We start from the raw sequence: 26,737 nt of genomic DNA on the forward strand, positions 1-26,737 counted from the left end.
AGTGTATATTCGGATTGAAGTCCCAGTGAAATCAGCAATTATGTAGAGCACGCATGAAATCGAACATACTTTCATCACTGGAAAATACGAGATACGAGGCACGAGTGAAAGTGCGATTTTGAGAAGGGAGCGAGGCCGACCTTCTGGCCGGAATCAGCTGATCGGGTTTGCGCAGTGCGCAAATCTGCGGGGGGCGCGGGCCCTCGTGCTCGCGGCGGCGCCGGGCCAGTCGCGTCCGCGGCCCGCCCCCCCCGGCCGCGCCCACGCCGCTCCGGCCGCCACCGCCACCGCGTGCGCCCACCCAATGCTGAAGCTGTGATATTCGTACAAAACCAAAGGCCCCAGGCCATGTCTCAGAGCCGGCGAAGCGAGAGGCCCGAGACGCAGCCGCCCGTACCGTTATGAGAGACAATCAGAGCGTGCCTGACTCGTGTACAACAACAAATATGTTCGACATGTCAATTCAGGAGGTGAACGGGAAGGGTCCCAAGAAGAGGAAAAAGTCGTTAGAGCGTATCTGTGATAATGAGGGGCGGGAGGAGCTGGTCGCGCGCGAGGCCGGGCCCGCGGCGGCGGCGGGCGCGCGCGGCGTGCGCCTGCTGCACTGGCGGGACATGCCGCAGCACCTGCAGTTCAACCCCTACGTGCTCACCGGCTACCGGCCGCTGCAGAGCTGGGCCGGCTGCGTCGGCAGCCTCTTCTACTTCCACAACGAGACCATTAATATACTTACGCACGGTAAATTTCAAAATACTTATATTTATGACAATATCATCAAAATAGCTTTTAAGTACAGCATTGTGTCATTTAAAGAGAATACACTACAAATAGCAAGAAACTACCTACACTACAAATAGCAAGAAAAACTGGGAAGATTGACTTTATTTCTGTACCATGGCATTAAAGCTTAAATTCACCGTTTTGATACGACAATAAGATTTTATACACCTTCTATTCTACTATCTATGTCTACATTTAGGTAGGTAGATCACTATTATGTAATATTCGTCACAATTTATCGTGTTTTGAGCGCAATTTATAGCATCACAGCTACGCGGTAGTATGACATAACAAAGAAAGTTATTTTAGGTTATTAGACTTACGGGAAATAAATTTTTTCATTCACTGCACGTTTTCTTAGACTCATCTTACGTACTGAGCTTAAAAACACAATCAATTTCATAATTTTTCATTCATGAATGTCTTGTTTCATCTTTCCAGCTCACGCAAACTGAGCGCACGGAAACGATTTCGGCTTGCTCTACATTTCTCAATTGTAAAAACTTTCTGCTACGAACTAGTTAGGTATATATTTCCATTTTATTTCACTATTGATCTAACCGTTATGTGCTTAGCTATTCGGTAATGCAATTTTCATAGAACGAAAGTTCTATTCCTCCACATTTCTAACAAATTGGAACACTCCTCTGGAGATTAACATTTTAATTTCAAGTTATTTTAAAAGGGACGAATGGAATTAACATTTTTAGGCATTTAATTTCCGACTTACCTAAAATTCCTTGTCCTAACCTAAAATTCCTTCTCGTACCTATTGCTTTTAATTTTATAAGCTCTACCACGATTTATTTACAACGCAAAATATTCCAACAATTTCCTAAAAGAGGAATTAGGCCAAGGCATGAATATTCATATTTTCTGGAAGTAGCGTTCGATCCGACTACTGGCATTGGCACAACATTGTTTAACCGTGAAAAGGGGTAAGTAACGAGCCGATTATGAATATAATAAATTGCTGGGAACAAAAGTCCGATGAAATAAAATTGTGAGCATTCCACCCGCGGCGAAAGCGAGCATTTGCAAGCATGGCATGCCGTAAACAGGGGTGGACTTGGGGTTTCCCCCTCGCCCCTTTGCGTATAAATAAATCGCACGCAAAGGGGTATAATATTAGACAGGTGTGTAACTATAAAGTGAATTTACGTACTAACGTAGGACGTTCACTTTAGCAAATAGTAAATACTGTGAGCTTTACCAGAACTTCTAAACAAAACTTATTCAGGTCTTCATAATAAGATCATCAAAATATCTGGCCTACTTCCTATTTCCATCATTTATTTCATCGCAATTCTGTGCTACGAAAGTTCTGAAGTTTTTAAATTCGTAGCACTACGTAGTAGCTACGCTGTAGCCATAGATTCGTAGCATTCCTTCACTATTCAATGTTAAAACATTGAGCTTTTTCCGTGAATACCGAACATTCAAGGCAACTAACGTACATTTTTGTTTTTATTGCGTTTCCAATGATTACTTTAGTATAATTTTATGCTTATACCAAATAAGTTACGTGATAAAAGCAAAACTCATTATAGAAAAAGCTTTACGACAACAATCATCGATCATCGATTTTAGCCGAAAGACGTAAGGCAGCGGATACTTTTTATGTGTTTGGAATTGGATAATCTGCATAAATGTTTCGGTTAATGTAACTTCGAACACATCATTGAATAAACGCCAGTGATGCAAATCAGTGGATGATTTGCCATTAGGTTGAGTTGTTCTCAAAAACGAATCTAACTTTCATACTTCAATGCTTTCATGCAGTCGATTAAAAATAAACGCACCCTCTTTGTCCCAGTTACGTCTCTGTCAGTCGTACATTCAGAGGGTGCGCAGCATTCGGACGAGCGCCCGCGCTCCACCTGCACATTACTGCATTTTATATTGCGCCCGCGGACAGCCGGGATGCTCGGGGAATAATACCCGCCTCATTTTATTTATGAACCGTGCCACGCTGTAAAACATCATAATTTTATCTGAAACAGTTCATTTTAAACTCCGTTTGAGTGTTGCCATGTACGTGGGCTAAAGATTAAAATAATGAGTGTGAATATTGTCGTTGTAAGATTATTATTCTGTGAATAAGAAAGACATGATGTTGTTATCACAAAAATGTAATAATAGTACACAGTCATCATCATCATCATCATTTCAGCCACAGGACGTCCACTGCTGAACATAGGCCTCCCCCAATGACTTCCACATCGCACGGTTGGTAGCGGCCTGCATCCAGCGTCTTCCTGCTACCTTTATCAGGTCGTCGGAGATCGAATCAGAAATGAGGAGATTTGTAAACGAACTAAAGTCGCTGACATAGTACACAGTAATGCCATTTATAATTAAACATAAACCCTTCGTGTACATTACTGTTCCTTTGTTGTCAAAAGTTGTATAACCATTGTACCAATTAATCAAAGGCTTTACAGCCTTAAGTGCAATTTACACTAAGTAGATATGTAGACTGGGATTAACGCAATGGTTTCTTTTGTTCCGGGAAGGCGTTTTCCGGGAATTTCCCGGTGTTAATACAGTGAAGAGACAAAACGATGAGACACGTGCAATAAATCAAACGTTTCAGGGGTCAGTATTAAGTACAAAGTAGGTACTTACCTTTTCTTAATCCGAGTTAATCGTCAGCCCCTCCAAGCTCCAAGTAAACTACAGAATCACTAAAGAATAATGTGAAAAGACGAGAAACTATGGTTTTCACGGTTGGTTCGTACCACTTCGTAGATATGGTGCACTTCTCAGTTACAATTATACTTTCTGTAAAATTAAAGTACATATCATTATGTCAGTTTGTATCAGATTTTTTGACTCCTCAATAGTGAAGCAAACTATGTTTATTCTATTGCTTTCAAGACGTAAACCAAAACTTTCCTAATGCCTAGTAGCTACTGCACATCCGCCCCGACCTACCCCTGTCCAGGAAATATGGTCAGTGCCGTAGGTTTATTAAATTTCCTGTTGGCAAACGCTTAGAGACCTCTCGAGCTTAACTAAACAGGATAGGACGGAATCAAGCGGTCAGGTTGCATGTCCACATTGATAATTCAAGTCGACCCAGCGTCGAGTCGAAAGCCCTTCTCGAGAGCACTACGTGGATTAAGTAAAGCTCTCATAATCTGATGCATATTTAATTTTGCGGCTTGGATGTATGCCTGGTTTACTTTCGTGTATCTTCCACTAATGTAAGATACTCAGCCGCAGAGCTATGATTTAAGTGGAGCTTTTAGTAAGAAGCTACCCCACATCTAAGAATATGCCTCTACTTTTATAGGTATACTGAATTCTGTCTCTAATTCAAATATAATCTTGCAGACTAGAACAGATCCCTATTTTAATGCAGTGTTTTTCAACCTGGAAGCCTCTATAGGGTGTCGCGAGAGGTCGTTAAAACTACCTCAGTAAAAAAAACAGTAAAGTTTTAAAGATAGATTTATAAGAAATCTATTATGACAATGCGTAAATGTTGTATGGATTGAAGTATTCGGTCCCTACAACATCTTTGTAACATTATAAAATGCATGAAAAAACAGCGAGCGGTCTGGGTGTCGCGAAATATTTCCCCGGTCGTGTCATGAAAAAGGTTAAAAAACACTGTTTTAATGTAACCACATTTAACATAAAGTGTGATTGAGTCACATACTGCCTTGTTCTACATAAAAAATGGAACCTACAACCAAATTCCATACATGAAATAATAAAAATACTAACGAACCAAACATCATCGTTATAATTGGTTAAAATTACTACCCCTCAAGTGACGAGTTAATGACATTCCATTTAGAGTGTTTAGTGCTTAGCCAATTCATGGGCCGGGGAGTTATTATCGCGCCTAAACGTCGGTTGTTTGCCTACGTAAGCTCGTGGGAACACGTTACATATGGGTTGCATTACTACTTATTATTTTAACCTTGGATAATGGTGGCTCAGCTAATGTATTCGTATGTTCTCCTATAGAAAAGTGCTTTTTTTAAGCCTATTTACAAAGACAAAGACAAAGACAAAGACATTTATTTGCAAAGAATAGGTTGATACAGATAGTGTTGTAAATACAGAGTGCTCTATTCTGCTAAAATACATTAACATGCAAATTTTTTGTCCAGAAATTCCTGAACACTGTAAAAGCAGGAAGTGGTTAGCCATTCCCTAAGCTTTCTGGTCATTACTTTTGCAGGACCTATTTTAAATCTTTCAGGAATTTTGTTATAAACCTTAATGCACATAGAATAACAATTTTTATGACAAAGTGCGATTTTTGGGCAGAAGTCAAATACTAGTCTATTTGCTGACCTTGTGTTTCTCGGGTATACCTCAGCAGCAGTTTTAAACAATTTTGGATGTTGTGTTACAAATTTGTAAATTTCAAGTATGTACATCCCGGGAACAGTGAGTATGCCTAGTTTCACAAATAATGGTTTACATGTTTCAAAGGGCCCTTTACAACATAGAGCTCGTATGCATTTTTTCTGAGCTATGAAAACCCTTTGTATATCGGTACCATTTCCCCAAAGTATGAGCCCATAGCTTATAACAGAAGCAACATATCCGTAGTAGGCACTTAACGATACACTCAGAGAAGTAATTCTTGTCAATCTTCGAAGGACGTAAACAAATCTATTAATTTTTTTACACACATTGTCAATATGGCATGAAAAGTTTAAGTTTTTGTCCAATAAGATACCTAAAAATGTCAAATTATTTACGTGGTCCAAGGTTATTTCATTATTATAATTTATGTCCATTTTAATTTCTTTACGTCCTTTTACATTGAATTGTATATATTTCGTTTTAGCTAAATTAGCAGTCAGATTATTAAGGTTTAGCCATTTCATTATGTCATTTATAGTATTGTTAATGTCATATTCATAGAGATTTAATTTGTCAGCGTTACATTTGATTATTACGGAAAGATCATCTGCAAATAAAATACACCTATGTTTGGTAGCAGATGGTAAGTCGTTTATATAAAGTAAGAAAAGTAGCGGTCCCAAGACGCTGCCTTGGGGTACACCAAATCTGTTAGATTTGTAAGTAGATCGGCATGTGCTATTTTCGTGATTTGATTTGGTTATTTCAACACACTGGTGTCTGTTCTCCAGATATGTTTTAAACCACTGTAGCGCGTTTCCACGTACTCCATATACTTCTAACTTATCCAGCAATATGTCATGAACTACCCGATCAAAGGCTTTAGACATGTCAAAAAAAAGCGCAGTAGCACATTGTTTTGAATTTAGGCCAAGGACAACTTCATGGACCAGGTTGAAGCAAGCTAGAGTAGTGGATTTTCCTTTTTGGAAACCATTTTGTTCTGGATTGATAATGTTAAACTTTAGACAAAATTTCATTAGCCTAGCTTGCATAGCCTTTTCAAATATTTTTGATAGCACAGGTATCAACGTTATAGGGCGATAGTTACCAATTTCAGACGTGTCCCCTTTTTTGTATATGGGCTTAACTATAGAAAACCTCAATTTTTCAGGAAACTGTCCTGTCTCAAAAGATAAGTTAATGAGATATCTTAATACAGGAGCTAATTCATGGCTACAGTATTTTAAAATTTTTGTAGGAATTTCATCATACCCACATGCATTAGAATTTTTAAGAGACTGGATTAAATTTATCGTCTCTTTTACATTTAAAGGTTCCAAGAAGAGGGAGTTAGGAGTAGATTTTAAGTTAGTTAATACTTTTCTTTTTCTATCGTTGTCATAAATAAATTTGTCACCACATATGTCAGTATAATAGTCGTTAAAAGCTTGAGCTATTTTGTTTGTATTTGTTATTATATTACCATTTAAGTCAATCTTTGAAATACCTAGCTTCAGTTCGCGGTTTTTTGTTTCATTGTTAATGAGAATCCATGAGGCCTTGCATTTATTCTGACTATTTAGTAAAAATTTATTACTACAATTTTTTTGTGCCGTTGAAATACATTTTTTGAGTATTTTACAATATTTTACATAGTTTTCTTTTTTAGTTTTGTCAGTATTTCTATAAGAGGCAAAGCGAAGCAATCTTTTCCTTTTAGTAGATATTTTTAAGCCTCTTGTGATCCATTTTTGTTTTTGAGGTTTATTATTAATTTTTAACTTTACCTTTGGAAAACACAAATTATAAAGCAAACACAAAGTTTCATGAAATATATTAAATGCTTCGTCCATATTTTTCTCTTGGCATACCTCGGAAAAAGTCAATGATTTCAGGTAGTTACAAAATTTGTTTTGGTTTTCATTACAGAAATCTCTTTTATATACAATCCGGTGTTGCACTAATGGCACTTTTTGAACGGGTATACTGAGCATTTGTGCAGTGTCATGGTCAGATAGTTGTAGTGGCAATACTCTTCCGACACCATGTTTTATATTACTAAGTATGTGATCTATACAATTTTCGCCTCTGGTAGGTTCGTTTATGTGGAGAGTAAGGTCAAAATTTTTGGCAATATCCATTAAGTAACGAGATTCTTTAGTACATATTAGGGTATTTATATTAAAGTCACCAGTGATAATGATTTTTTTGTTGTTATGTCTCCTAAATATGTCGGTAATTACTGCTTCTAGCTTAGCCAAGAAAGTATTTGCATATTTGTTATGTGAGGAGTATACGCAAAGTATGATTAAGTTATGAGCGAGTACTTCTACCCCACAACATTCAAATATATTTGGTACGACGTATTTACCGAAGCAGGTTAACTCTTTGTAGAGTAGTCCCCGCCTCAGCAGTATACATGTACCTCCTCGTTTTGTTTCTCTACAGTAGGTAGCGGCTAATTCGTAACATTTTAGTGTTAAATTTCTTTCCTCGCCCCTCTTTACAAATGTTTCCGAAAAACAGAGTGCATCCGGTTTAGTTTTATTGTCTTCTAATTCTGACATAGTTATTTGTATTAAATCTTTTTTAGATAAAAAGCTTGCTATATTTTGGTGGAATACAATAAAGGGTTCATTTTTTATGGATTTTTGGTCTTTTTGGTTGTTATGAGTCACGAAAAAAGTTATTTCCTAGGTCAGTCTTATGTGTTACAGATGCAAGCTTTTTAGGTTTAAAGAAGTCTAGTATTAATGTTTGTTTGGTCAATTTAGTTGGTGAGTCATGCGTTGTAGGTTTAGTTTCCCTTGTCGTTCGTCTATTACACATTGAAGTTATTCTTGTAGCACGTATTTGGCGCCTGATAAAATCATAATTTAGGTATTTTCGATCATAATCAATAGAGTCCATTAGTATATTTAAGTAATAGCATGTGTCATGAATATAGCTCTGATAGTGATTTTTGTTCTTAAAAAAGTAACAATTTGAAAACCTTTTACATAACAAAGTAAGCTCTCTATTTAACAATGTACTATTGACATGCCTGCAATTCATTACATTCATTACAATAATTGTCTGATTTTGCAACGATTTCAACAATGTATATAATTCTAATATGGTAATCATTGGATCGCGGTCATTTTCCCCAACACACAATACAAGTTTATCCAATTTATTAATTCCTAGGTTTTGGCAGGTTTTTAATACTTCTACCGTGGGAGCGTCAGGTTTTATAAATGCTGATATTTGGTATTTGTCGCATTTATACTTATTTCTTGTTTTCGTTAGAGCTGCTGCAAGTCCGGTGCATTGTTGGGTTCCAATAATAATTATTCTTTGAGCTGAATGTTTTTCGTCGGTGTCATCGTCGCTATGGCTTAATTTATTACCATATCTAGAAGATGAAGTCTCGGCGCATTTATTATTATCCAGATATAGCTTGGTTCTAAGTTCATCGACTTGTATTTGTAGTGCAGCTATTTCCCCCTCGGCCATCAGCAATTGTTGTTGCAGTTTTTCAATTTTTTCTTGAAGAGCTGATGTGTATTCAGTAGTTACATTTCTAGTGGCGGTGTCAGTCATGTATCTAGGAGAGAATGATGACGTTGAACGTCTTATTCTGTTTTTCCTCGTCGGTGTTACTGTTGACAGGAGGTCAGATTTATTCGGTGTTGAGGTTTGGCACATTTTCATCAGAACTTCGATTTCCTTACTCAGTTTGCCTATCTGTTTCTTTAATTCGTTGTTCTCTATAATAGTACTTTCCAACTCGTTTTGTGTCGTCATAAGACTTGTTGTGAGGTCATTTATTTGTTCTCTAAGGTCTTCCGTGTCCAAAGGAATGAAGTCCACACTCTTTGAGAATCTTTCCGTTACAGTATCATCGGAAGAATATTCATCCCCGAAGTCTAGAGTGTCATTTGTATAGGAGTCCTTTGGGCTTTGCTGTGATGATTCCAGTGTTAGGTTAGAATCCTTTGATGTGGTCGGTAATTGTTTCCTCAATGTTACATTTGAGACTTCTTTGTCATTACTCGTAGTGTTAGTGGGTTTTATTGGCTTAGGGTTCAGTTTGCACACCCGACACTTAACTTTTGCTCTCTTTTCTGGTACCATTAGTCTATACAGCTTTTCAGACAGGCCAATGCAATCAAAATCATATCGTTTGTTGCATTGTGAGCATAATATAGTTTCATTTTTTTCCCTTTTCAGCTTACACTTACTGCACACAACTGGATTTTTGCAATAAGATTTGTCGTCTTTTCTTCCCTTAGACTCCATCATTAATTAAAAAAAAATAAAAAGTGGAAAAAAATCAAAGTGTCAAAAATACAGCACTGGCAAAAAGCAAAAAGTAACTTTCTAGTCTCTCTGGCGGTGGGATTTGAACTTGGGTTCACTGCGTATTGAACCACACTTCATCCAATTGCGCTATCTGTCGATGATATGGAGTGGCGAATTTGTCTATTATGTATCAACTGGAGCTTATACGTGTTTTAGAAAGTCCGTTGACTGTCATTGGTTCATGAGTCACACACAACACGTCTATTTGTTGCACTTTGTTTATTCACCTTCACTTCGTAGAAAAAATACGTTCACTGTATTAGCGTTTTTGATAATTTAACTTCACTGGATTGTTTATTGGAGAGTTTTTTGTAACAGTTAGTTGGTAAATATGTTTAACTTCGCGTATTATATACTGGTTAGGCTTAAAGTCGCAAGTGACACGAATTTGGAAATATTTACTACGGAGCTTTGCGCAACACAGCCGCTCGGTGCGGGGCGCGCGCGGGGAGTTGCAGAAATAAATGAGTTTTAATGAAATCGATAGATAGATAAATGACTATATTTTGTCATATAAGTTACTATTTCTATAAAAATAGTTGTTGAAATGAAAAATTAAGTCGCGGTTCTCTTGTAAATAATTTCAAGACCCATTCAAAGAGTCTTTTGAAAATTTATGTTGGTAAATTCGTAGAAAACTGACATAATAATATGTATTTCAAATTCGATGTAATATTATGTTGCTACCTAAGTAGTTGCTTCTAAAACTACACTTCATCTGCTACTACTTTTGTTACATTTATAAAATACTAGCTTTCCGCCCGCGGCTTCGCCCGCGTGGAATTTTGTCTGTCACAGAAAAACTTTATCGCGCGCGTCCCTGTTTCAAAAACCGGGATAAAAACTATCCTATGTTCTTTCCCGGGACTCAAACTATCTCTATGCCAAATTTCATCAAAATCGGTTGCGAGGTTTAAGCGGGAAAGCGTAACAGACAGACAGACAGACAGAGTTACTTTCGCATTTATAATATTAGTTGGGATTCCAAAACTAGTTATTAATATGCCATTTGCCTTTTATGATTAATATATTGTTGACGACGCCTTTGAAGTCAGTAAACGCTATAAAAAAGTTCATGATGCGAATATTGTTTCACATCAAAGGAGTACCGACCATTACCGTTTAATGAGCGTCATTATTTATTAATGCTTTTCATTTTGCCTTAGGAAAATTTCTCAAACGCGAAATCTAGATCGATATTTTTACAAAATTCAGTTAAAACTTCATTATGAATAAAGTTGTTACGATAAGACCATAATAGACACGAACGAAATTTTAGTACGCAATCAAAAAAACTTGTGAATTCATAAAAGAGCAATAAAAACGCGACGATTCATTAAATTAAGAAAATAATAGTCTACTTTAAGGCCAAAGGAATGGAGCTCAGTGATTTGTTATCATTTTTAAAAGTGGTTCTCTGTCTTAAATTGGTTTCTTATTTCATCAAACTTTGTTTAGATAAAATATTTCTACCAAATGAAATTAATTTTATTGTTGTTCGGTTCATAATTTCACAAACGTTCTATCGTTATCATTTTCTCACAAAATTAAAATGTTCTTTATCTTTGTTGTTTCCTTGCCTGTTATACATTTTTGGAATGTCTTCTAAGAATACACGCTTAATAAATATGACATACTTCATTTATCAATGGATTCAGTTCATACAGTGTAGTGAAGAACTAAGGCAGTTTGCCTTAGTTTAGTTCTTGGCAACCTACCCTTTACTTCCCTTTCTTTAGATCCTAATGGGTTTCTAGATTACAATCCCCTGAAACGCTTGTAAACATTTTTTTCGTTTCACTGAAGCGTGAACGTACAGCCTTAACCTAAAAAGCTGGATTGTGTAATACTTGGTCATACTTGGAGCGGAGCCAAGCTTTTCCTACTTAGTCAATTTATTGTTCTCGGTCACCTGCTTTGGCTGCAAACATAATTGTTTTACAATTTCATAGTTAGTAATACCAGTAATACTGTCTAGCTTTGTTACTATTTCTAACAACAGTTTAATTACTACGTCAGCAGTTTTTGATTGAAGTTACTAATTTCTAGAGATCCGTACGTTTATTCCATGTGTTTAGAATACAGTTAACATTTCCAGATCTAAGTAAATGAACCGTCCGATTAGTTATTTACTTCCATCTCAGGAATTTCCATCTCAAAAAATCTCTTAATTTTTTTCCTTTCAGTCCTAAGTTTTCATTTTCAGTGTCATTAATCTTATATTGACTCTACATAGTAATTCTTTCTACATCGGCCCGCTGCATTATTGAGTGCCCGGGCCTGCATTTTTAGGCCCGGGTACACAAACCATTAGCCCCGTTACATAATAAAACATTGACAGCATCGGGTCATTTGGTTATTTGACAAGATCTTGCGAGATAAAATATCAACCATTTATGATTACTTTCATTAGAAAGTATGAAAGTATACATATGGCAAACAATTTAACATAAAATTATAATCGCTCATATTGTTAGCTGAAGTACTAAGCCTAACTGCAATGATATTTTATTCTTAAAAACATAATCATAAAGCAAACTATTTTAAAGTTAAAAGTGAAAAAACGGTGCAAATTTTCTAAAATATGTAAGCACTACGTTAGTTACGTAAGTTGCTATTTTAACGTCTGTCTGTCGAATAAATAAATAAGCTCTATGTATAAACTTACCTACAATTAACCCCGTTAGCCCGTCTGGCGCTAAATATACAATGGCTATCTGTTGTCGTGATATGTCAGCGTGCCTGCATTATTTAGTCTGCCGGGCGGCGTCCATTACTGCGTCGGTTAGCGCTAATTTGCTTAGCTTAGCCTTTATAGACACGTCAAAGAATGCAATCCCCGGGGCGTTGCTTAAATCAATTCCACACTTTACTTTAATTACAACTAGTATATTTAATGTGTCATATAGGGAAAGGTTTCGTTTTCTGAATTTTCTAACGTTGAAAAATTTATATTGTAGTAAAATCTGTTGTGGTGATATGTCAGCCTTTATAGACACGTCAAAGAATGCAATCCCCGGGGCGTTGCGTTAATCCCTGTCAATTCCACACTTTAATTACAACTAGTCAATTTGTGTCATTTATAGAAAAGTCTCGTTTTCAGAATTTTCTAACGTTGAAAAATTTATATTGTAGTAAAATCTGTTGTGGTGATATGTCAGCGTGCCTGCATTATTTGGTCTGCCGGGCGGCGTCCATTACTGCGTCGGTTAGCGCTAATTTGCTTAGCTTAGCCTGTGACACGTCAAAGAATGCAATCCCCGGGGCGTTGCTTTAATCCTGTCAATTCCACACTCCACTTTAATTAGTCGGTGCGCTAACACCAGCTTACAAGTAGTAGTTATGTGTTGACATTTTAATTAACACGTTGAGTGCGAAACCAGGTCTATAGACCTTGTGTACGTCTCGCTTACCGTGCGGCTAAGAAAATTATAGTCTTCCTTGTCGTGCGAAAGGCATAACTTCAATTGGGTCCGGTGTAGGAAAGTGATGAATATATATCTATGATGTATTCTTAAAATAGAATCCAATGATGTACCTACCTTAATACCAGGTTTTTAGACCTGGTACCGCACGGAAGTAATAAAATGTCTTCACAATGCGAAACCAGGTCGAAGCACCTTGTACCCTGCGCACCTGGTACCGCACCCCACGCTAGCTTCATGCAGCCAGTGTTGCCTCGCATTCGTAAGAAACGCACATGTCGACATGGCGTCAAGAGAAACAAACAAAATCAAAACTGCAAATTGATTATAATTTAATTTGCTACACGATTTATTGCTAATTTAAATAATGTTTTTCGTGACAAACATTTGAAGTTGTAACTAAATGTTATTAAATAATATGTTTTCTTTAAATGTAGCTTATTTAAGTATTTATGCACGTATGTCTTATTTGTAAAATATTTAGACTAAATTATTAAAACATCTTTGTTTGTTACTTTTTTAAATTTTTATTAAAACTTAATTTAAACTATCGATATTTGTATTTCACATCCCTAGAATACCCACCAGATTTCCCTACTTCAGTGCGGCACAGGGTGCATAAGCCTTGTATTTTGAATATAGCTATAATTTTTATACTAAACAAGTTATTCACGAACGCCTTCAGGTGTATGTCAATAAATGCATTATTATTAATATTCAAAGAAAAAAAACACAATATCTATTAACATGAAGCCAAAAATAAAATTTATATATCTTAAATATTACAAGGTCTTTAAGCCTTGTGCCGCCACAATGTAAGTTTTAATACCAGGTTTATTGACCTTGTACCGAAGGAATGGAAAGTATTAGAAAGTTACTGCCGCAGCAAAGGTGTTAAAGGTGTTGTTTTCAGTCATCTCTAGGATTATCCACGCTGGGAAAATTGCTATATTGGTGACAAACCAACTTGTGTGATGACAAACTATATTTTGTTTTGAATATTATTATATTCACTTTATTAAGTGAAATGCAAAAAAAGTTAACAAGAGACCATTTATACCTTAATTTACATCATTATCACCTGTTTAAATATGTGAAAAAAATCTTTGTGGAAATCCTTGGGGAGGCCTTTGTCCAGCAGTGGACGTCTTTAGGCTGAAACAAACGAACGAACGAAATAAAAAAAATAAAATAAAAGTATTAATTTATCAACCTACCATGAAATACCTACATTTATGCTTAACGGATTTACTTAAAATATTGCAAATTAATATCTTTTGAAAGCCATAAATGATACCATATTTTTTACCGACACAACCCTACGCCTTGCCACGCACCGGCGGGCTTCAGCGGCCGCTAACTGCGTCACCGCGTCAACTGAACGCGGTAATTACTGCCCACAGCGGTGTTACACCGCCCAATTAAACAGAAACCAACCTCAACGATTATGACACATAATCGGAACACCGTTATAAAGACTTCAACGCGTCAACACTTAAAAGTTATGATGTACTAGTATACCTACCAACCTATTTCTACAGTCAGAGGACAAACAGGTGTGACAAAATTTCTTTTTCAGCTGTAAATCTTAACTATGGTTTTAAAACGATTTAAAAAAAATATTTTTGCTCTATGTTTTAAAATCACATGAGCTTATCGCTATGCACAACCATTCATAGTTTCCGCTATGATGATGTCCACATTTTTACCTTATTGTACGATGCTAAATAAATCACAGCTACTAGTATATTTTGATAATTTGACGTGTATTTTCCTAATTGTTATGCTTTTCTCCGTCAACCATCTATAGCAAGTAGGTAACTACCAAGGCACTATTTTACGTTTAAGCACATTTCAAACCAACTGTAGTGAATGACTGCATCTGAATAACGAGAGATCGCATGAAGTGCCCTGAGGGCCAATTGTTAGAATCAACAATGGGACAATCCAGTTGATTGAAGCCTACAATGTCAGCCTAACAATAGTTAGCAAAACGCACATTACTAAGCCTAGCCACGTACGGTACGAGTCTAGCCAGTCTGAGCTTAGTGCTAATCTGCCGAGGCAACTAGCAGCCTGTGCAATCCAGGCAGTGCCTAACTTCAGCTGCAGCCCGTCGAGTTCTTAAGCTGGTTGTTAGGAGCGAGACATATTGCCTTAAGCGAGAAAATAAGTTGGAAACGTTATTTATTTCAAGTTAGCGCCTGCGTTAACTCGATCATCAGTTGAATGTTCGGTGTGAGAATGTTTTTATATGTACCCACTTTTGTGTTCGCGCGTTTCCGTAATTAATATTTTTGTTAAATTGTATTTTCTCTACAAGTTATTTTTGTAATCTTTTGAGAAAATAAATATCTTAAACCTAAAGTTAATTTTTAGCAAAATCGTGTCTATACATTATGTGTGCGACTTTTCAAACAATAGATTTTTCTAATAACATTTAGCTAATTTAATACAATCGATGACTCTACCTATAATAAGCAAATGTCTCTATATATTTCTATGAAACTACGCAATTGTTTGCAAAGGCACCTTAGATACTTTTACCCATATCTCAGTTATTTGACGTGACAAATTGCTCTACAATTGGCAATTTTATTATCAAAGAGAATGAACTGATTCAATTCGATCCAACATTTTCCTAACCTTTTATTCAAAAGAAAGGTGAGCGTAGGAATTTTCCCTCACAAGGCTTGGCAATGTATTTTATTTATGCCTGCATTTAATAATAGTGTCACGGCCAACATAATCGATATGTATTTAAGTTCACGGAGCCTCACATGCTGTATTTACTTTTATAACTAAGTAAAAAATGTGAAATTATAATAAACATGTGAAGATATTTGGTACTCACTAAATTTCTGTTTGTGTTTTCAAATATACGAGTACCTACCACAGCTGTTATTATCTTCTCGGTACTGCATTCCAACGTGACGTAGTTTGCCATTGTTCCTGAAATATATTAATTATTTAAATGGATTTATTTGCTCAGAATGCAAACAATACAGAATTGTATACCTACTGAATTAACTAAAGATCAATAGACGTAAATGAGGAGACAGCTGTGCTTTAAAGCAATTCTCTCGGCAAATGGTGCTACAAAGTAAATCTCGTAGCCCGTCGTAGTCTATACATAGATAGCTAGATGATTGTAGCATTTGTAGCCCATAAGCCGTAGTATATGCAATACAGAATAGACGATGCTACCATATGAATGTGCAACAACAAAATAGCTTAAAAGTAAAACTTTTTATACATTTTACGTTACTTTATGTAACTTAATATAATCGTTTCCATTCTCAATCGGACCCTTATAAAAGCGAAATACCACTCACTCATATCACGAATTCTCAGAAACTATAATCCTACAAACTAGGTTCCTTATAGGGTATCTTAGACCGCTAAGAACGGATTTTATGAAACTCCGCACCAAGGAGGATAAATCGGGATCCACGTGAACGAAGTCGCGAGCGGCCGCTATTACTAGATATAGCTAAATTGATTTTGAACTTGCACAGCTTTCACTTTAGCCAAATGAAATCTAAAGTTTTGGCTTACTTACTTACTTTGCGCTGATTTTGCGCATTAGAGAAAACAAAGACAATCGATTCCAGTAGCTCAATTCGGACTGCAGGCAATCTTAGTGGCTAACTTTGGAGCTTTCTCAAAGCTGCTTAAAGTTTCTCCTTGAATATTAGCTGCACAATCGATAATATTTAATCTACTCGAAGGAAGTTGCTTTAGTTTGGTTAGAGATCTTCAGGACAGTATTTTGAAGTAAGAACTTTCACTTCGCAAATCTACGCGTATGTATGTACCTATTTTGGGATAATATCACGGTTGCAGGCGTTGGCGTTAAATTAAGATTCAAAAATGTAAATAAATCGTTTTTTCAACCAAATAATCATAGTGGACATTCTTGTGTGATGCTTTTACGAGTAAGTCCAGCAGTGGACGTCTTTTGGTAAAGCGATACGAAATGTGGAGGTTAGATATTATGGAATATAGTCCGCAATGTGCTACGCATTGCTCATAAATTATCATATTTTATAGCGAGTTTTCATGAACAATTTCTGCTGAAAGATCAAGGATTGAGTTATACGCTAGTAAATTACTTCAATGGCTGCACCAGTCTGTCACCAATTGCCATTGCATTTCTAGTAAATGAAAGTGACCTAGATGTTTCCAGTAAGAGCTAAAGTGTCTGCTTTTGTGAACATGTCGGTGGCGCAGCGTGTTTTCCAGTTTTATTTTCGCCGCCAATTTATGTGACTCGTCTGGTGTAGTTATTGTAGCTGACAGTTTAATTAAAGTGGTTATAACTCAATTTAAAATTGCTTGCTTTTATAGCGAAGGCGTTGGTAATTACTTATTTGTATGTAATGAACAAACACAGGTATACTAAGACTAACTATTAGATTTTGCGAACTGATTGGTTTCCTAATACACCTAAGAACTAGTCAATAAAAGCAACCAAGATTTTATTATTAAAAGAACTTTTTTGGATATAATAAATCTACAAGATTGATTCAGTGACTTACATTATTTTATTTGTCGGTATAATATTGTGGGGGAGTTTAATGTATTAACAACACGCGGAAACTTCCACACTGGTGAGTGTTGTATGAGTAGAGAAAAGCACAATGGAAATCGTTACATCAAATCATGAAAGTCATTAGGTACCAATTTTCAATTTCGTTACATGATAACAACTCTCAAACAAATTTTAAACATTAAAAATGCATTTTGAAATTAACATCCTGAAAATAATTTCGATAATCTTTCCACAATATTTTGAAATAACCTGTCAGTGTTTAATACAGAGTGAATGTACTAAATAATATGAAATGCTCCAAAAATATAATCCGTAAATACGATAAGCTGGCAGCTGTCATTGAGCCACGATTCTAATCCTCTCGAGAACGGTCCTTTTATGAAAGCCAGTGACTGAGCTCTTTATTGTTTTATGTGGAAAATACCTACGGACGGCAAATAAAAAGTTATTATTATTTGCGGAGATGTCAGTCGACTGAAAAAATATATATTTTTCTCAAAAATATATATTTTTTACTTTATTTTGTTAAATAATTAATGCATATGATACAGAAGAATTCTTTAATCACGAAGTGAACATAGTCACCTACACATTAAATGAAGTAAACTCAAAGTTGTAAAAAGATAAAACGACAATAATATGCAAATTCTTGCGTGATCTTACGCAAACATGGCAAAGCATAAACATTTGGAATAAGAAAATTTTCTTTTCGAATTGACTTTCATTATTCGAGCACACAAAATCGGTATCTTCATTAATAAAATCAACTTAGAAGCGAATCACAAAAATGCCACATAAAAGGAAAATCCAAGTAAGTAATCTCATTAGGAATTCTGAATAGAAATCATTAGTCGATCAAAAGCGACATTTCTACCTGTTATTCAACCTATAAAGTGAATATGTAAATCAAAGTGGTCGCTAGAACTCCGAATAATTTCCGCAAATTGCCGACGTTCGCAAGTGTCCGTTATTTTCAAGAAAATCACCCCTATTTAATGGACGTGACATGCCACTTATTTTGCCACTTCTAAGGCTGCCATTAGGTATTATTAACTTCGATTGCAAAGTTAAATTGGCGTCAAGAAATCAATAAGCCATTTGTAAAACGGTAGGTATTAGTTAACTGCACAGGTAATGAAGTGTTACGATGGAAGTGGATGTTGTTCCGCCGCGTGTTTAGGGATGGAAAATGACCTAATAGAATGAATTCTCTAGAGAATTAAAACGTGAACGTATTACAGAGCCGTGTGAGTGAATGCTCATTTTGATGCATTCACGAGATATTTTCCTTGTGTTTCAGTTTAAAATTTAATTTTAGCTTTAGAGAATCCATTTTTTTTATAATTCTTAATAAAAATAATGTTCCTAGCGTATCGTATCACTTTAATACTCCAATTACTCAGCATTTCTCAACAATAAATAAGACAATAACATTGTAGGAGACAGAAACTGTCTTGCTCGGGCGCTCCGAATAAACTTATTACTCATTTTGTCACCCGCATCCCGGGGCAGACAGCTGGAACATGTGACTAAACGAAGCAGCAGTATAGAAGCTGTATGGCTTTTGCGATGTAAAATTTGATCATCTCCGCCCGTCGTTTAAGCTTATGTCCAGTTAACGTTAGTGTTGTTCGTAGATTAGTGTGCATCGAGTTGAAGAATTTTATCGATAAAATAAAATACTAACCTAACCTAACCTTAACCTATCAATTTTAATTATTAACTTCAGTTCGACAGTTCTCATTTAGTATCAACAATTTTGTATAACTTCAGACATAAATGTTATACTTTCCTTAACCTGATGATAGTCATTATTTATTGATGCACTAGTTAATGGGTCGTCGAGAGTCTGAACTTTTCATTTTCATTCTTGATTTACGAATCTTCCAGTTCCAGATGTTAAAAAAGTTAACATTTTTTTCGCCATAGGAACCTACACTTAGGCTGGGTTGCACCATCTTATTTGAACTTTGACAAACGTCAAAAATCTGTCAAACTTTTTTCTTTTTTTCTGTAAGACTTTTTGTTAAATCCGTTTGTACAATTGTTTGTCCTTGTTTTATCCCTAATAAAAAAAAATCCATACAAAAAACACCGGTTCTCGTTAAAGTTACGGTCAAAGTTAGGTGGTGTAACTCAGCCTTAGTGACCAATGAGTTGAAATTCAAGTTTCATTTTGAGCGATTTCCATCAGCTACTTAAATGATTATTGATGAATAAAACTGTCTTCTCATTCCATTTCTCTAAAATTAATTTCGTTGTTTCATCGCTGATCCATCACGTTCGATGTCTTTATTTGTTTATCGACATCGCAGCATCGATCACCGGCCTGCAGTGGCAGCTGCCGTAATTCGACAATTTCCTTTGCAATTAGGCCGCTGTGTCCCAATTAATTCTGCTCCGGAATGGACGCAAATTGCTCACAAATGCCTCAAATTCGGTTTACCTGCATCGGTAGATCGCTAGCTGTTTGACTGATGAAGATATTCGACATTTGGTGACATCATAAAAATGGCTCGCTTAATTAGAAAATACAGGGTGTCCCAAAATAAGGATGTCACATTGACGCATTGGACAAGTCCGTTTTTAAAAATAACTGACGTGCTAATATTGGGACACCCTGTATAACAGTAAAATGCTTCTAAATGATAAATGTTACTAAACACGTCAATGTTATGATCATAAACATCATGTTCGAATGTTAGCACATCAAGCTTAACTCTATGTCATCGTATAAAGTAGTAAATAGATGCTATCGTGCAATAAAAAAGTAAAAAAACTAAAACCCAACTACGACAAAAAACGACGCTGAAAAAGTATAAAACAAGATTTTCAGAATACTGAACTGAACAAAGTTGCTAATATAGTTGCATAGTAATTTTCATGTTTGGAAAACCGCAGTCACACGTTGTCAAAGTGCTACGGTAGGTAGGTACTCGTATATGTAACGTGTGACTACGCCTTTCCAAACATGAAAATTACTATGCAACTATATTAGCAACTTTGTTCAGTTCAGTATTCTGAAAATCTTGTTTTATACTTTTTCAGCGTCGTTTTTTGTCGTAGTTGGGTTTTAGTTTTTTTACTTTTTATTATTTGTACTATTTTGGTGATAAAGTGTATTTGTGGCGCATAATATTACCAAAAGTTAAATTGATGAACTAATAAGTAGTAAAGAAGCTATGAACGCATAGATGTGAATTATATGCAATCAGCCCATGAATACAGGTAAAGTCACAAGCAAATGCTAGTAATATATATATATTCAAAATGTACAAGTAAAGCGCTTTCAAATGATACCAAACACGGCATATTTATCTTAACTTTATTTTTTTACTCTCTATGTTTTGTCCGCTAGAGGGCGCCACATTAGATTTTGTGAAACCCCATGTAGCCTATAACCAGCGGACAATTAAGACGCTTCTAATGATATGTCATTTGTCGAATTCTGATAAGTAGTTTAGAAGTTACGAGGGTACACATGAACATACATACATACATACATACATAGCCTGTCAAAATCATAACCCTCCTTTTGCTTTGCCGTAGTCGGGTAAAAATGGAGAGTTATGTGTCAACAGAACTACAGGCTATATCAAAATATTGGATTGTTTTATCTTACTAAACATGCGTGATTTATAATGAGTCATACAACATCCCCATAGCGACAAGTCCTTGCGTGTGCGGCCTCAATTACAGCCATCCTTTGTTCTGGCGTTTGTCACGCGTCCCGTGGTCAGCCTCATAATGCTTATATTTATCGGCTAATCACGCACCATCATGAAAAACATTGTTATACGGGAAAAGAGCTTTAAATGTCACTGGCTGTTGTAACTTTATACTCGTAAAAAGACTAATAATGTGAATAAATATCGGTATCCCACGTCTAAAAAAAGAAAAAAGTTAGTTTTACATTTTTGGGTGCAGTTTTGTTTACTCTACAGAAAGCTAAGTAGGAATAGATATCGGTATGGTCCCACGTCTAAAGAAAAAATAAAAGGGATACATTACACGCAAACCACGCAATGTTAGCATAAGGACGCAGTTTTACTTTACGGACGCGCTTTTACTCTATAGAAAGCTAATAATAGCTTCGATAAACTTAATTAAAAGTTTGTGAATTTCATGATAATAGTATAGCACGAATTAGGTAACTTAGTAAAACTTGAGTAGTTTGGATTGTATTCTTCGTCTGGGTGCTAAAAGCGTTATGAATTAGTTATACTGAAATAAGTTGCAGCTAAAGTTACAGCCAATACTAACAGTAGATAATAATCAAACAACTTAAACGCCACCCACCTAACAACAAAGTTATGTACAGTACAAACTACCTGAAGTACCTACTATTGTCGATGAATAGAAATATGTCTACGAGTTGATTTATTCAAGAAGTAATTAATATAATAAAATAAAATACCACATCCACCCACGTCGGAGTTTGCTACGAGCTACGAGAATTCGTAGCTATTTTTAACAAAATATTTTCTCGTATAAAATAATATCGTCGTAATCTTGGCACAAGTAAATTTAACATTGCGTAAATTCTTTGAAATGAATACGAAGCAGTAGTAAAGTAAAATTATGAGTATGAATGAACTAGCCATAAAATTATATAGGTATAGAACTTTACTACGCTAGGTTAGTTTAAGTATAGCCTGACCAGGAACATAAAAACCCTGGCATAGAGGCGCGTCAATCGCATTTGATAGTGCAACACTGAGTACAGTCGTACCTGTGTTAAATTAATAGGCTAACTTTATGTATCAGGATTCAGGATTATGGGCTAATTTGATATTTTCATAAATTAACCAAAAAATATTATTATAGGTAACCTGGTTTAAATAAATTAAATGAAACCATCAATCGAGTTAGTAGGATTTATTTTATTATTCATCAATAATCAAATTCAGAACTTGAATATTCAACTGCAATGTTTGGTCATGAACGTTTCAAACTCGGTACTTCTTTCCCAATTCCATAAAATTCAACACTTAGAAAGTGACAGAAAATTTTAAAATAGGTAATTGAAACAAACCACAGCTAATTTTCATAGTGGACTGTACTATACGATAAACATGACAGTCAATTTGACAACCTTTGTCGGAAACATTATTCAATGAAAATATTGTCCGAACCCTTAGTATTTCTCTTCGACAAATACTTTAACACATTGTGAACCACTTTTCTTTCACGACTATAAAAAGATTTTAGCAATTTAATTCACAAAATCAATTGCGCACATTTAAAATAAAGTTTGTTTACACTTTGACAGCAATAGACTGACATGCAAGGTGACATGTCAATGAAGTTTTCAGTTACTGTTGCCATTAAAAGAAATTAGTACCATTAGTTTTCCGCAACATGGCGAGGGTTTTTATGTTCCTGGTCAGGCTATAATTATGTATTAAAGTTATTTATTCTGTGGGTAAGTGGTCAATTACGGTGTACACACTCAAGTCACGAGTGTACACACAGTTGATTCGAATTCGGTGAATGAGTGCCAACTCATAACATATTCACCCTGTTTTCATTATGCATGCTATAACGACAATTGATTTCGGGGTTGGAAAATCTTTACATTAGGCGAAAATAAAGTAACTTGATAGTTAGCGATAAAGTAACAGAAAATTATCCTTCTTTTGTTTAATGGCAATATTAAAGAGGTTTGTTTGTGCCAATTTTTAGTGGACATTGATATAACTATAACAATAGAACACAGTTGTTTTACTTCTATGACTTAGAAAATAAATGTTTGACTTAAAACTAATGCTCTTGTGTTTATTAACACTTACGTAGTAGCCTTAATAAACGTCGCACCATTTCCGGACGAAAACAGCCGGAGCATATTTACAAAGTTAAGTGATTTTCGTCTATTCCCGCAGCACACTGCAAACACGCCGACTAATACATCACTGTCACGCGCATACACGTTCCACGCCGCAGCTCATCCTCATCCGCGATCTATCCAGTGCTATCCGGGTGTTATTCCTGTAGCGATAAGTGCTACATGCGTATTGCTCTACATAGGAGATGATTAACAAATCAGTAAATTAATCTACTTACTTCTTCCTCTTCTTTCGTGTGAACGGTGACTTCGACCAAAACTGTACGATCCCAATAATGTTCCATGACGTGGCCCTTGGGAGGTCTTCCATTGTACAGGACACAAGGCCCATTCAAGGAGCCTATGGTCTGAAACTTTTCTGAAATAATTGGTGGTTTATGTTTCAGTACTTTTTTGTTGGGCCAGTCCTTATTTTCTTACTTCAATATTAATTATGCTTTAAAACTCGTATTTTAAGCTTGAATTTAATAAGACAAAAACTAAACAGACCTCTTTTTCCAACCATAAAGAGTCGTAAATCACTGTCAAGCGCATCTACAGCACCTATTTTTTTAAACTGTCTGAATTTATCAAGATTTACTCTACGCTTGTCCAGCAGTGGATGTCATTTGGCTGAAACGAACGAACGAACGAACTCTACGCTTGTTTGGTCGGTTAAAAAATCTGCAAATTAATAAAATTTTGGTCTTTTTCTCTCCACAACGTTATATTTTGGCGTGCCTATGTTAAAGTCCTAAATTCAAATAATAACCCCTGGCCGTGGATTTATTAACTTTGTTAACTTAATCGCGCAAGAGTCGTTACGTTTGCAGGCTGTCTGCAAAATATTAAACGTCTTTTACGCAGTTATGTTACGGCGGGATTACGGCCATAACTTCACACAGCGTAGCAAATATTTTCATGGGTACACAAAGGCATTTTCTGTATTTTCTGACTGACGCCTGGGTATTCACGATAAACGAAGTATAATTATCTTCCATCCTCCTACTATAGGTTGACTTCAGGGCTTTCATTTTATATTATCCAAGGCTTCATCTATCTCCTACAATACTATAGTAATGCAGTAACTATTAGGAAATCGTAGTCCAGCGATCTTTCATCATCATCATCATCATCATTTCAGCCATAGGACGTCCACTGCTGCTGAACATAGGCCTCCCTCAATGCTTTCCACGTTGATTGATTGGTAGCGGCCTGCGTCCAGCGCTTCCCTGCTACCTTTACGATGTCGTCGGCCCACCTTGTAGGTGGACGTCCCACGCTGCGTTTTCCGGTACGATCTTTACAACTCTCGCTTAATATGGACCTTTACGAACAATGGGCATCGCCTTCTGACGTATCACCACAAAAGTTACCCATAAAATGCTCCATCCAACTTATCTGGCCTCGAAACAAACTTCCATTCCAGCCTACAAAATCGTATTACCCTCAGAACAATGCATAGAAAATTTATGTGAAGCTGGCGAAAGAAAACTTCGCGCTACGAGAAAGTTTCGTTTTGTTTTTCTTAGCCTATCCACAGTAGTTAAAGTTTTCTTTGCAGAACAGATTTCCATCAATTATAAACCACCTGTTTAGATAATAGTTACCAAAGTTTTAGCAACTAAAATGAAGAAAGCTTTAATCTGATTACTTTGGGTCTAAAATTTCTGAGCTATTTAATATAGATGAGACCTAAGAAAATGTTATATTTTGTCGTAAAAAAAGTCTTAAATGGTTAGACTAAGAGCTGGTGAACGCCAGACCTACGTCATTTTATATGTATAAAAGCTGAAAGTTTGTCAGCGTATGCTCCCATTTAGGATAGAATGTTGGTGAATCATGAAGTTTGGGTCATCGTGGCTTTGGCAGCTATTCTAAAAAAACTGTCTGGCAAGGAGTTGGAACTTTCAAAACTGTCTGGCTGATGTCAATGTGGAAACAACTTCTAATCATTGCCCAAATATTATACATAAAAATCAGATTTTATGCACCGAATTCCAGTCCCCAGCTGATAACGATGTTTTTTGTCTTTTGCAGATGGGATACATGACCTGATGATAATAATGACTTTTTCTTCCGCAGGTGTATCGCTAGTGTATATGATAATGGTGCTGCCAGGCCTGCTGCCGTGGGGTGGCGGCGGCTCCTGGTTCCTGTCGCTGTGCCATCTACTGGGCGCGCTGGCGCCGTGGTGCGGCTCCTTCCTGTACCACCTGTTCATGAACCACACGCGCGGCGAGGCCATGTACCATCGCCTGCTGCAGCTGGACATGCTGGGCATCTGGGTCAGCCAGAGTATAGGTCAGTGCACGACTGTTAGACAATAAAAAGTTAAATTTCGTAATATATTCCTGTACCACCTGTTCATGAACCACACACGCGGCGAGGCCATGTACCATCGCCTGCTGCAGCTGGACATGCTAGGCATCTGGGTCAGTCAGAGTATAGGTCAGTGCACGATTTTAGCGCCCAAGACAAGTTAGAACCCATATCAGATTGGTCGACTCGAGATCCAATGAACGCTGGTTCGAACCCACTGCCGCATGACTATTGCGGTGAACCCGCTCGTAATACAAGCATATTTTATATTTAGCTTACCACGAGGGGTTTATGGGACTACTCGTATTAGTAATTTGTGCAATACAAGCTACTATACGGTAAGGTCATGTACCACCACCTGCTGCAGCTGGATATGCTTTAAATATAGGTCAGCCAGAGTATAAGTCAGTGACTGATGACAACCAAGACAATTAGCACTTCTATTCGAAGCCCCTAAGGCTTGATTTCGTCTTACGGTGACGTCGGTCGCGTAAGTCTCTGATGGAATACGGGTACTTGATGCCAGGAGCGCAGTGGGGTGCCTAATAAAGTCAATGATATTTGTCACGCCAGCGTAGAAGGCAATCAAGTCTAAGAAAGCTCATGAAAATTGGATAAAAAGCAGAAACAGTCATAAAAGTCATTTATTTTCTGCAAATATATAATAATAAAGCTTTTATTACATATTCCAGTATTACTTTAGTCCTAGGGAAGCTTTTCGTATTCATTCAAGTAGGTAACTCATCATGAAATCATTCCTTCGGGAAATCCCTTGCCTTCTATACTCTTTGATAATCAAAGAACTAAGTGAAATCTGTTATTTCGTGAAATACTTAGATACATAATAGAACTTGAATGTTCTTGGAACTTGCCTAAAACGGATGAGACGAGGAAAACGAAGAAAACGCAAATTGCTTCTTTTTCAACTTAACGACTTAGTTTAGTTCAGTTGTGTGAGGAAACACCAGACTGATTACTAAAGTTAAATTAATCCAACTTTAGCAACAGCCTAACTTACTCATTTATTAACTGACGCTGAAGACAAAATGCTTACACTTTTTGAGAGATCAACCGTAAGCAGCTAACCAAAACTAGGCCACGTGGTTCCTAATTTTATTTCAAAGGCTTTTTCTATAATAGAATAGGTATCTA

General features: G+C 36.4%; 1 protein-coding gene across 1 annotated transcript in view; it reads left to right on the forward strand.

Moving 5' to 3' along the window:
* The first annotated feature begins 401 nt into the window (after nucleotides 1–401).
* The window catches only part of LOC135076712 (progestin and adipoQ receptor family member 4), a 74,562-nt gene continuing 48,226 nt past the window's right edge, over nucleotides 402–26,737 (forward strand). Inside the window, exons 1-2 of the mRNA XM_063971132.1 lie at nucleotides 402–738; nucleotides 25,349–25,567. Coding sequence (XP_063827202.1) covers nucleotides 402–738; nucleotides 25,349–25,567 — 556 coding nt within the window. The remainder of the gene's footprint in view (nucleotides 739–25,348; nucleotides 25,568–26,737) is intronic.

This window comes from Ostrinia nubilalis, chromosome 12, assembly GCF_963855985.1.
Source record: "Ostrinia nubilalis chromosome 12, ilOstNubi1.1, whole genome shotgun sequence".
Lineage (NCBI taxonomy): Eukaryota > Metazoa > Arthropoda > Insecta > Lepidoptera > Crambidae > Ostrinia > Ostrinia nubilalis.